General features: G+C 44.1%; 1 protein-coding gene across 2 annotated transcripts in view; it reads right to left on the bottom strand.

Moving 5' to 3' along the window:
* MYO1F (myosin IF) overlaps positions 1–13,045 on the bottom strand; it is a 53,475-nt gene that overhangs the window by 8,773 nt on the left and 31,657 nt on the right. For both annotated transcript variants that reach the window (XM_088149454.1, XM_088149455.1), the window contains 12 exons: positions 12,953–13,039; positions 11,805–11,891; positions 10,861–11,028; positions 9,954–10,039; positions 8,923–9,004; positions 6,911–7,017; positions 6,564–6,662; positions 5,273–5,417; positions 4,434–4,548; positions 3,551–3,720; positions 2,000–2,145; positions 202–348 (listed from right to left, as the gene is read on the bottom strand). In XM_088149454.1, the coding sequence (XP_088005580.1) occupies positions 202–348; positions 2,000–2,145; positions 3,551–3,720; positions 4,434–4,548; positions 5,273–5,417; positions 6,564–6,662; positions 6,911–7,017; positions 8,923–9,004; positions 9,954–10,039; positions 10,861–11,028; positions 11,805–11,891; positions 12,953–13,039 (1,439 nt within the window). The remainder of the gene's footprint in view (positions 1–201; positions 349–1,999; positions 2,146–3,550; positions 3,721–4,433; positions 4,549–5,272; positions 5,418–6,563; positions 6,663–6,910; positions 7,018–8,922; positions 9,005–9,953; positions 10,040–10,860; positions 11,029–11,804; positions 11,892–12,952; positions 13,040–13,045) is intronic.

Below are 13,045 nucleotides of genomic sequence, written 5' to 3'. Positions count from 1 at the left end.
CTGATGAATCTATAGCTAAAAGGAATGGCAAGAACAAAAACAAGCATGCTTCTAGCTCATGGTTGCTGTGGGAAACACAGCAATGATTGAGAAGCTGAATGAGGTTCTGAATTGGAATCCTATTGTTCAGGGAACTGGTTTTGCTTTGAGCAGCCCTTGGCAAATAAATTAGGTTTCTGGCCAACCATCTTGTCTGCTCACGTGTCACTGAAATGGAGTTGGAGCTTTCCTCGGGTGGCTTCCTCGTAGCGTTTGCACAGAAGGCTAATGAGTTCTGTCTTGAAGATGGATTCCAGGAGTGTATCTGCCTCAGCTTCATGCAAGATGAAGAAATCATCCTGTTTTGTGCTGGGGAGCCCCAGAAGAAAAGAGCCAGGAGGAAAAGAAAAAGAAAAAAGGAAGGGATGTTAGTTCTCTGGAAAGCAGTACAGATTCCTCAGAGCCTCAGGAGGGCCCAGCAAGGAGCAGAGAATTTAATGCAAATAAAGGGCCAGGCTTAAGGAAAGGTGAACTGTAAAGAGCAAAGAGAATCATCAAATCATTGGCTACATGGAATGTTCTGCCTGATCAGTTAAAGAGTTGGTAGATTCCTTCTTAAACTATGCAAAGACTGGATAAGGCACTCCAAAACATCTTTAGTAAACCAAAAGACCCAGTAGCTCAAGAAGAAAAAACAGCAGTCATCTACAACATAGAGTGTAAGGACTGTAACAGCCACTATGTAGGACAGACAGGCAGAAGGCTAGCAGAGCGTATCCATGAACACCAACTAGCAGTCAGAAGACACGATGAAAACTCCTTAATCTCACAACACATGGACAAACTTTACCATAGTTTCAACAATGGGAAACTGTTAGCATCTTAGATCAAGCTGAATCCAAAAACTCAAGGGAATTTCTGGAAGCTTGGTTATTCAGACAAGTCAGCCATCAACAGGCACATAGAGATAAACATTTATACACTATTCAAAAGAGACAATAAAAAGGAAGCAAAAGACCAGAACACCTCCTCGCCAGCAGTCAACACCCAGATAAGCAGGGATTAACATCACAATCAAACAATCAAACAGTAAACAACAGCCTAATCAAGGAACTACCAAGGAGAAACCCCCACCCCCACCAACACTGACAGGGCAAGCTACTGTATATAAACAGAGAACAAACCCCACTCCTTTCTAGCACTGAAGATGTTACCTAGGCGGGTAACGAAACGTCTGAAAGAAAACAACCAAGCTCAGAGAACCCCAAGGACTCCACAATGCGACTCTGAGCTACATATATTCTCTTCTAAAGACTGAATAACGCTAATCTTGGTTCAGTTTTTTTGCCCCTGTTGTGTCAACCTGGTTCCTTTGATTTGTTTATGGTTTTGCACAAGCCTAGGAAATGGGTGCAGGAATTAAGAGGTAATTATTATGCATTATTATGCATAAAAGGAATTTAACTCTTTCCTTTCCTGAAAAATGCTTTTCTGAAGCTGACATTTCTTTGCCCTGGGAGCAGCTGCTCCCCCACCGCAGCAAACAAAGAGCAGCTTGAGGTGAGCAATGCCTTTCAAGTCTCCAGCAGGGGAGGAAGTGTTTAACCTGCCCCATCTTGCCTGCTGTGGATGAGATGATGATGATGATGATGTAAACTATAGTCAGATTCACAGTCACAGGGAATTCTGGGACTTGAAGTCCACCCATCTTAAAGTTGCCAAAGTTGAGAAACACTGTTCTAAACTAAAATTAAGGCATGACTTTTTTTTAGTTTCCTTCTCACATTTCCCTCTTTCTCTGGACTGTGTAATCTTTTCTGCAGTTTCCCCCTTAATGGCTCACTTGTTCCTCCCCTACAGTATCCCCAAAGTCAGCTCCAAATTCCTTTACAGTTTAGGAAATGCAGAACAGGCTGGATGGCTGGATGGGCAACTCTGTTTCTCAAACTTAAGAATGGCTGGGGCCCAGGGATGTGGTCTTGTTGCCTTTGATGGGGGCGGGGAGGGGAATGCCGCTCACCTGAGAGACACTCTATTGACTCTTTGGACCTCCAACTTTTTCTTCAGCACCTCCCGGATCTGGCCTTTCTCAGGACCCTTTTTCACTTTCTCTCGGCCAATCAGATACAGGTGCTTGGGTGTTAAGATGAAGTCCCGCTTGATGGGCTGTGCAGAAGAAAAAGAAGAGATGGATGGCAAGAAGTGTGAACTCTTACAGCTGGTAATCTACTCAGAAAACTTTTGTTGAGGTAGGAGAATTAAAAACAGAATGAATGAATGAATGAATGAATGAATGAATGAATGAATGAATGAATGAATGAATGAATGAAAATGAATGAATGCAAAGGGGGAGGGGCAGCCTTGGGTGCTGGCATCCAAAGTGCCAATCCTTATTTATTTTCATATATTCATACACTGCACAGCTCCCAAGAAAAACACAAAGTACAAAAAACAAAAATGACCAGTGTCCAGCTTCATCAAGAAAACTGTTAGCTGTTCAAGGTAGTCCGGACAAGAAGCACAACAATTAATACCAGCTCTGTCTTTATTGTAAGGTTATAAGTATGCAAGTCTGAAAATATTTCTCCCCTCCTTTCCTTTTACTCTCCAGAAAACTAAGGAGGGACCCTTCTGAGATGCTCCCCATGCTCCTCTGTTTCTGTGGGCTGAGAGACCTTTTGCATGACAGTTGTCTAGTCTGTGGCTCTTCCTCCTGTCTCCCAAGGACATTCCCACATACCATTTCAAAAACCAAAACCAGCCAGCAGGATTGGCCTTAGAATCCTTAAGATACAGAAGACTGGAAAGTCACCAAAACAAGGTAGAGGTGATTGCCATTATTGTTGCTAGTGGAACAGAACCTCCATGTTCAACAGTAGTATACATTTCTCAATACCCTATGCAGAATATAAAGAGCAGGGAAAGGCATATGGCCAAATGAGCTGACAGTAATTTTCTGTGATGCACTGGATGGGTCTTTGGTCTGATCTAAGTCAGTTCTTCTGAAGCCTCCTGCTTCAGATAGAAACCAAGAAAAAATTACGTGCCTGGACACTTGTTGGTGTTCAGAACAACAATTTCTGAAATGGAATTTTAGGAGTTTGGGATCACAATATATTTTAAAGGTCCTCTAATCCAGTGTTTCTCAACCTCAGCAACTTTAAGCTGTGTGGACTTCAATTCCCGGGCTGGGGGAAATCTGGGAGTTGAAGTCCACTCATCTTAATGTTGTTAAGGTTAAGAAAAGTGCTAGCCCTTTGCAAGTATACATCTTGGCAAGGATAGCATCCATGCCAGCCACCTCTCTAATATTGGGTGAAATACCTCCTCATTTGCAGAGGCATCCATAGCATGCTTGGTATCACTGTCCTTTATAAGTCTCCATCTTTCCTAACTGTAAATCAGAGATAATAATTCAGACTTACTGAAGAAAGTTTGTGAAGCTGTTTCAACATTCTAAAACTCTCGACAAACGCCAAGAATTCTCCCAGGTTTTGGAAAAAAGAGGAAGGTTTGAGAAGAGTAGCGTTTGGTTCTTCACCTCAGGATGGAAGATAAACCTCCATCTTACCTTAAACCGCCTGTCGTACTTGGTGACCGAATCGGCAAAATCGATTCTCTCCCTTTTGCCCAAGAACTGGCGCAGCTCTGGTTTGTCTTCCATGCCCAGATAATCACCCACAAAATTCCGGTTGATGCTGTTCCGTCGTCTCTCTTTGAAGTTGTATAGGATATGGGATGCTAGACAGAGAAGGGATAACGGGGGAAGAGAAAATAGAAAGTTCGAGGTGAGAACTAACCAGAAGGCCAGGGCTGTACTTAAAAACAAACAAAAAACCCAAAAACCTGCAACCAGGGCTGACGGTAGGGGTGGGGTAGGGGCAAAAAAGTCAAGATGGTGGTGGCAACTGGGGGATCGAAGCCTCGCCCCTTTCTTGGGGGCACTGCATGTCAAACAAGGTGTGAGGATTTAACTACACAGCCGCAAACGCCATCTTAACTTTTTTACTTCCTCCCCTTCAGATATCCCTGCCTGCAAGTAAACCAATTTATATGCAATATGCTTCTGTTTTCTACACTTTGCTCCTCTTTCCTCTATTATTTCCCCTGCTGCTGAATTTTAGTTTGCAAATATCTTGAGCTTCTTGCATTCATTGAAGTGTGATACACATTGATGATTCTGTATAGATCAGTGTTTCTCAACCTTGGCAACTTTACGATGTGTGGACTTCAACTCCCAGAATGCTGACTGGGGACTTCAATTCCCATGCTGGCTGGGGAATTCTGGGAGTTGAAGTCCACACATCGTAAAGTTGCCAAGGTTGAGAAACACTGGTACAGATCATTATGACTGATAATAATGTTATTGATTACTGGGCATAAACGGCTCTGAATCTCACCTGCAGTTACTATCCTTCATACCATCACGTCCTGAGAACAAGGGCCATTCTTACCTTCTTCTCGCATTTGCTCGTACTTCCTGATGGCAATGTGACGGCGCCATGCTTTCTGGATGACGCGGGCGTACCCATCAAACTTTCTTTCTCGCATCTCCTCCAGGAGGAAGAGCTGGCAGCAAAAAGAAAAATATCAAATAAAGGTGGGAAAAAGAGAACGGAAAAAAACTTGCATTTACACTGTTTTAAAACTCCTGTCAGTCCCACCAGGTAGACCAGGCCAAGAATATAACTCCAGAGGAAGGCTAAAACTACTTTTATTGAGATGGCTATTATAACAGAATCTTGCAAGTTGGACCATGCTGTTCCTTCTCCCCTTGTGTGAATTAGGGAGGTGTCTGTCTGAGCCTCTTCCAAATATTATTTGTCTGTTGTGGACTTAAGATATACTTTACCCCTTGTTGCCCTAGCAAGGAACCTTACATATCTCCATCAAGGTCATCTTCCTTACTGTAATGGTATGTGGGAAAGACCTTGGGAGACCAGGCGAAGAGATGCTGCCTAGGAAACAGTCAGATAAGAGACAGCATAGCCCGCAGCTGGATAGTGGGCAGAGCAAGAGGTTCAGAAGGAACCCTCCCTGTTTCTCAGGGTTTAAAGGAGATGGCAGGAGATTTGTACTTTCAGACTTGCAAGATCCTGTTAATATAGCCTTACAATAAAGTAGAATTAGCTCATCTGATTGTGTTTCCAGTCTGGTCCACCTGGTAAAGCTGATACTCTCTACCTTGTAATTCAATTTACAGATTATATTTTGTTTTACTGAAGGCAGTTTATGTGACACCCACAATGCAGAAAGACACCACTTTCAAAGGAGCTGAGGTTGCCTAGCTTACCGACTCTGGATTCTTGACAAAAACCTTTGTGCGGCCCATCTGGTATTGATCCACATCCATGTTGACGGACCTTAACAAGTGCTGGACTCCTTGGCGTTCATCTCCTCGCCACTTTGGCCAGGTTTCTGGGGTCAGGATGGCATACCTTAAGAAAGGGAGTGCATGTATGTGCTCAGGTCATAACTTCAAAGTAATGCTAACATCAAAGGAGTCCATGAGTATAAACATGACCAGTTTTCTTCGGTGTTAGCAGGGTCCCTCTAATTTTAGTGTAGGAGGTATGGATATGATGCTGGAAAAACGCTGTTCCATTCCCCATTCCATTTCCTCTCTTTCAAAAAATAATCTAGTTTTCTTCTCTTCTGTTTTCCCCCACCCAAGGGATTTAAGTATCTCAGAAAGGGTGGAAACAGCCATTCCTGGCCTTTGCAAAACTCAGTTCTCCATCATCCATTCCTGGCCATTGACAAAAATAATTATCTGGAGGGAGGGTAGAATGGCTTAGTACAAGAGGGTGTCTGCAGTTCCCGAGGTACTGAGTTAGGAGGCTGGAGAGGTGAAGAATTGGAATTGAGGAATGACTCCCTCTTTCCTCCCAACTAAGCTTTTCCACAAGGTTGAATCTCCACATACAGCCCCACAGTCTTTAGCTCAATGGTAGTAAGGCTGGATGGCTCTGGGTTGTAGGGCCTCCTGGATCCAGTGATTTTCCCTCTTCAGTTCTAGATGGGGTTGTACTATTCCAGACACAACTGGTGCACAATCTAGGGGTCCTCCTAGACCCATGGCTCCTATTTGAGGAGCGGGTGGCAGCTGTGGCCAGGAAGACTTCTGCACAACTTCATGCTGTGTGCCAGTTGCATCTCTTCCTAGACCAGGAGGCATTGAATATGTTCACTCATGCTTTGATCACCTCCCAAGTGGACTATTGCAATATGCACCACATAGAGCTGCCCTTGGAGAACACCCAGAAGTTACAATTGCTCCAGAATGCGGCAAACAATTATGGGCATATCTTGATATGTCCAAGTTACACCTTTGCTATGTGAGCTGCACTGGCTCCCAGTATGTTTCGGAGTGCAATTCAGGAGGCTGGTGGTCACCTATAAAGACCTTCATGGCATGGAGCTAGGTTATTCGAGGGACTGCCTTTCTCCATTGGTGTCTACCTGTCCCATCAGGTCCAGCAGAAGGGACATGTTCTAGGTCCCATTGATTAGAGAATGTCATCTTGTGGGACCCAGGAAGTATGTCACTGTAACTTCACAATAACAGCAACCTAATTTCTTACCTTTGCAGGAATTTATGAAACACTCTGCGATATGCAAATCCAGCTCGACGGACTCGGATATTCTCCTTCAATCCCAAGTACTCTACTTGGTGCTTCACCCTGCAAGACGTGTGTTAGCATAGCATGGAGATCTAAGACTTATCTCTCAAGGGCATCATGTTTATGAAAACCGCCAATGAGGGGAGATGTCTTAGAGATAGGAAATGGGGCGAGTGGGAGAGGCAAGGACAATCAGCAAGTAACCAGATTCACATTGATATCTTAAATGCATTTTAAGAAGATTAAATTTTGCTTTTGATTTGTGGTTTTGGTGGACATTTGTGCACAATTGGTATCTCCTCTCTTACCTACTCTCCTCCCAGTCTCGTGGCCTCTTCGTCTCATTGGGCTTAATGCAACGGATGTAATGAGGTGTGCACTTCATCAGCGTATTCACAAGATCATTGGCCTGTTTCTGGGGAGACCCAAGATTCTTGGTGTTACCCAATCTGTTGCTTAAATTCCACCATGTTGTGCTCCAGATCACCAAGAATAAAACACTTTCCAAGAGTAAAGAGGCTTTCAGAATTCTCCCTGTCAGATTTTTTCACTGAAGCTTGGAGCTTTGTTGTGACCTGATCTTCCCCTGAGATGTTATGATAGTATTAGGACTCCTTTTTGTTATCACAGAATTATGGGAATTGTAGAGTTGGAAGGGACCACAAGGATAATCTAGTCCAGAGGTCTCCAAACTCTTCAGCTCATAGACCCCTTCATAAAGTTTCGGATTGTTTATCGACCCCCATTTATTATATGAAACTAATTTAATAAATACTACTTTAATAATACTACAAATCACAACAAAAACAACAACAACAATGGATAGTCCCATTGACCCCTGTGGGTCGATACTGACCACTTTGGGAACCCTGATCTAGTCCAACCTTTACAACGTGCAGAAAAAAAAAATTAAGAATAAATTGTGAATATATAGTTTATTGTACAGTAGCATGCATCTTTCTGGGTTTTGAAGACTGATTTTATATGTGATGTGCTTCACCAATAAAACACTACAGAAATGACAATCTTAACACTGATTAACTTCCATCTCGCCCTTGCCAGAGATCAACCAAAAGCATGACCAATGCCGTTTCCGTCCCATACCCAGATCTGAATCCCAACTGAAAGGGATCCATGTAATCCGCTTCATTCAAGGTCATCTGAAGCTGCTGAACAGCCACCCTCTCAATCACCTTCCCCAAAAAGGGGAGGTTAGATACTGGATGGAAATTGTCCAGTTTAATGGGGTCCAGCGACGGCTTCTTGAGGAGGGGGAGAACCAAAGCCTCCTTAAGAGGTGAAGGAACAACCCCCTCACTCAAGGAAGTATTAACCATTGCTAGAACCCACTCACATAACAACCCCCGGGCCTCTTTAACCAGCCAGGAGGGGCATGGATCTAAAGAGCAGGTGGCTGAGCTCACAGTCCTAAGGACTCTGTCCACTTCCTCAAGTCCAGCAGGTTCAAACTGTTCGCAGATAACAGGACAACCCCCCCCCCCCGCCCGGCATCTCCTCTGGACCCGCAGCAAGGGCAAATCCGTCATCTTTGGTGGTAGATGGGGTGGCACTGCCCCAGACAGACCCTGTGCGCAATCTGGGGGTCCTCCCAGATTCATGACTCCTGCTCAAAGAGCAGGTAGCAACTGTGGCTAAGAGGTCTTTGAACAGCTTCATATGGTGCATCAGTTGTGCTCGTTCCTAGATTGGGGGGCTCTGCTCAGTCACTCATACCCTAGTCACCTCCTGTTCGGATTTCTGTAATGTGCTCTACATGGGACTGCCCTTGAAGAGTATCTAGAAGCTTCAGCTGGTGCAAAATTCAGTCGCACGGGCAATTATGTGTGCCCCTAGGGCGGTACACGTTACACGAGCTGCACTGGTTGCCGGTTTGCTTCTGGATCCAATTCAAGGTGCTGGTTTGACCTTTAAAGCCTTTGATGGCATGGGGCCAGGGTAGTTGATGGACCACCTCTCCCCAGCTACATCTGCCCACCCCATCAGGTCTGGAAGAGAAGGCATGCTGCAGGTCCCATCTGCCAGGGAATTCCACTTGGTGGGTCCCAGGAGGCGGGCCTTCTCTGCTGTGGCACCCACCTTGTGGAATCTTCTCCCCCAAGAAGTGAGATTAGCTCCATCCCTCTCAACATTTCGCAAGTCCCTCAAGACCTGGCTGTGTGATCAGGCCTGATCATTTGTTCCCCATCATCACAGATCAGTGACAAGCTACGGGAGACTGTTTTCATTGCCCTTAGCTGCTTCCTAGCATCAGTGGATGGGAAACAAATTAAGAAATAGATCTAACCCAATGGAAATTTACCTTAATTTTGGATCCAGCTGTAGTGGGCCGTCCCTTTTTGTCTGCATCAAGTTTTTCTGGGAAAAGCATCCGGATAAAAGAGCTAAGAAGGGGGAAAGAAAGTAAGAAAGAACTAGAATTTTGGAAAGGGACATGTAAAAAGTGCACCACTGATTCAGACTATGATTCTAACTAAGCTGGTATTCCCTTGCGCCTGTGGGGCACAAATGCAGCAATTCTGCCCTGCTTTATTCTCAGGCTGCCCCTGAATAAGTAAGTCTACTATTGATAGCTTTAGTTGCCATATATTTATCTAAGATCCTCTTAATAAGAGCAAAAGAGGGCCTTATTGCATTAGAACTCTTGCTGCTTTCTGAATGATGAAAGGGGATTGTGCGGCAAATTCCATCCTTTTGGGGCATACGTGTGGCATTGGCACACATATGCTACACATGGGTACACATTGATATGTACATGGAAAAAGAGGTGGGGGTTGCAATATTTATGTTTTTAAACACTGGTTGTGTTTTACTTTGTTTCTTTCTATTTGTTTTAATTGTTAGCTGTCCAGAGTCACGTATATGAGATGGGCAGCCATGTAAATTTACTGAATAAATAAATAAATAAATTGTGACACCCTAACACACTGCTTTCGTTAGTCTGACCACCACCACCTCCCCCTGCAAACACTGCTGTATCTGGCCCAGATCTGGGAATGTTATGCCTCTCTAGATCAATCTTCCCAAATTGGAACTACAATTCCCAGAATTCCAAGCTTGCATGTCCCATCCTGAGTTCTAACGCATCTCATGGCATCAGTTTAGGCAAGCCTACTTTAGGAATGGAGTAAAACTCTCATTCCTGACCCTTGGCCATGTTGGCTGATGGGAGTTGTAGTTCAAGAATACTTCAACCCCCTCAATTTTCCTTCATTATATGCTTTTTTTTTTTTTTTGGTAACAAGATGCCTCCATGAAGCTTATAAGCAAGTATGAAAGAAGACAGCTACAACCAAGTGGGGCTGGGGAGGAAAGCAGGGGAAACAGACTCACAATTCACTGGTTTGCATAAGTTCTATCAGGTCAGTGAAAAGCACGTCCCGATTTCTTTCACAAAAGCCGTTCACATCATAGGAGACCTGTGGTTAGGATAGGCCAAGAGTTAGCATTTTTGCCATCTGTAAATCCTATATGTCTGGTCAGCAGCATCTGCGATCTCTCGTTGCTTTCTTCAGAATGAATCTCTCCACTCCCAGTCTAGCACCTTCCCCACCATACTACACTGGCTTTTCATGTGTATGTGTGTGTTTGTAAGTAGTTCTCACTTAACAACCACTTGTTCAGCAATTGTTCAAAGTTACAATGGCTCTGAATGAGAAGACTTACAACAGGTCCTCATAGTTGTGGCCATTGTAGCATTCTGGTGGTCAGATGATTGTGATTTGTGCGCTTGGCAACCAGCTCGCAACTGCAGCGTCCCATGGTTACGTGATCACCATTTGCAACCTTCACTGCCAGCATCTGACAAGCAAAGTCAATGGGAAAGCCTGCAGGAGGTCGCAAATGGCAATCACGTGACATCATGCTTAACAACCATTTGGGATTCACTTAACAATGGCAACTGAAACTGTCACAACTGCTGTTGTAAGTCGGAGTGGTTACGTGGCATCGCGCTTTACGACCACATCACTTAGTAACTGAGTTGCCGATCCCAATTACCGTTGTAAAGTGAGGACTACCTGTACATATATACATACACACATATGTCAGTTTAAACATAATTTTAACTGGTCTGAAATCAGTTTACACACAAACACACCTACACAAATACACATACGTACAACCAACAGCACATCAGTACATCAAGGAGTTAGCACGTTCAGCCTAGAAACTGGAGAAGCCAAACTGAAAAGAATAAGGAAGGAGGGGGCAAGGAAGGAAAATGGGGAGCTCGGGAGACCTTGCCAGCATAGTGGTGGATGATGAATCCTGAACTGGAGCCGTTGAAATGTTCGTGGGTCCCCACTGCCGACTGGAGCTTCTGCAGCAAGGTCTGATCTGCCCCTTCACCCTTCGCGTACACGGTAGCACAAACATCATCCAAGACACTCATAATACCAGGAGGATTCTGGAAGGAGGTGAGAGAGACGAAGGGGGAAGGAGTGAAAATGTGGCCTCACCATCCTGTTCAAGAGGGTAGGGTTGCTTGAGCCCAAACAGGGCAAATTCAAATAGTTTTTAAATTGGTTGTAAAATGCATTGTTAATGAATGGGCAGAAATGGGCTTCTCTTTCACAACTCCGCTTGTAGACATTCGTTATTCATTTGCAGATAGAGATGGTCGTATTTTCCCTGGCTGATAGCAAAAGTCTTCAAAGTCTTCTCTTGGCAATTGTCTTTTATCTGTGTTTTGTATCATTCTAAAGCAGTGTTTCTCAACCTCGTCAACTTTAAGAGGTGTGGACTTCAACTCCCAGAATTCCCCAGCCAGCCTTGCTGGCTGGAGAATTCTGGGAGTTGAAGTCCACACCTCTTAAAGTTGCTGAGGTTGAGAAACACTGTTCTAAGGCGTTAGAAATAGTATTTGCAGCCAGGAAGCAAAGCCAAATTGGGGTCCCCAAGGTTTCTTTTTTAGAGCGTAACGGCTGCCATCTTTTTCCTAGAATGCTCCAGAAGAACACACATTTCAGGTGCATTCTAAGAAAATAAAGAAAAAGGAAAGTTTTGAATGAATTTTAGGGGGAAAATGGCATAGATGTGATTTCGATGAAAAAAAAAAAAAGGTAAACGAGGCCTTTTAAGAGTTTAATTCAACCGGGATAAAGTATTTAATGCCATCACCAGCTCAACCCCCACACCTCAGTGAATCTTTTTACGTGATCTCCTCCTCAGTCCTTCTCTTACCACTTTGTTTTCAATGAGATCACACACAATTTTGTTGTTGAAATATTCAATGGGGGTCCACCTGATGCCTTCCTGCACATACTCTTCCTAGGACAAAAGACAAAAGGAGAGGTCACTTTTAAAGAACAAAGAAACAATTAATGCACATTTAAAGAACAAAAGAACAGTTAAAGATGAGGATTAAGGCAAGAATACCATCGGTAGTGTCTGATCTGATGACCTGCAGCTCTCCAGGGCAATCTTCCTGAACCTAGTATCCTCCTAATATGGTGGAACTAAAACTCCCAGAGTTCCTAGCCAGCCCTCTGGCTAGAAATTCAAGGAGGTGCAGTCCCCAAACATGTCCCTGGTGGGAGATTGACCTCAAGACTTCTGTCATACAAAATCCAAGAGGAGATATAGTCCCATCTCCAGGTTAGGAAAGGCTGCCTTTGTGTCACAAGTGACCAGCTGGAGACTGACCTCAAGACTTCTGTCATGCAAAGTCCAACAAAGTCCAATGAGCCACATGAGAATATACCCATTTTGCCTCATGATAAGTCAAAGCTTGGGTACATCAGTATTTTACTATCGAGCAGTGTTTTTCAACCTTGGCAACTTTAAGAGGCGTGGACTTCAATTCCCAGAATTCCCCAGCCAGCATGTTGAAGTCCACACCTCTTAAAGTTGCCAAGGTTGAGAAACACTGCTATAGAGAGACACTGTGGTGTAGGTGCATCACTAGGAGCTGAGAGACTCAGTTTCAGTTCCCCCTTAGTCACAAAATCTCCCTGGGGGACATTGGATGAGTCCCTCCCGCTCAGCCCAAGAATCAGTGTGGTCCAGTGGTGAAGGTGCTGGACTAAGAGACACAGGTTCTAGCCTGTTCTCAGCCATGGAACCTCCCTGGAGGGACTTTCGGCTAGTCCTTCCTTCTTAGCTCAAGAACCGTATGCAAATCATTGTTGTTATTATTATTATCCTGCCTTTCCTTTCTTTTGAGAGTACAAAGTGATACTGCATCATTTGTGATCTCATGGAATATTCTCCCTCCCCCAAGCAATATAATATTGCTGATAATTCTAGTGATGCGAAGGGAAAGATTTCCCCCTTAGAGTCCACAGTCCACCCCTCAAAGAAATGTGTATCTTCTCCCACCCAGATCTCACCTGCTCTGCTTTAAGTGTCAATTCAATGAAGATCTGTTGAAGTTTTTCATTCACAAAGTTAATGCAGAATTGTTCAAAGCCATTTCTCTGAAG

Source organism: Python bivittatus, unplaced genomic scaffold, assembly GCF_059951505.1.
Source record: "Python bivittatus isolate LINGU-HERP-01145 unplaced genomic scaffold, Pbiv_v1 ctg000580_np1212, whole genome shotgun sequence".
Taxonomy (NCBI): domain Eukaryota; kingdom Metazoa; phylum Chordata; class Lepidosauria; order Squamata; family Pythonidae; genus Python; species Python bivittatus.
The sequence above is the reverse complement of the archived record's forward strand: the minus strand, read 5'-3'. Positions and strand labels throughout refer to the sequence as shown.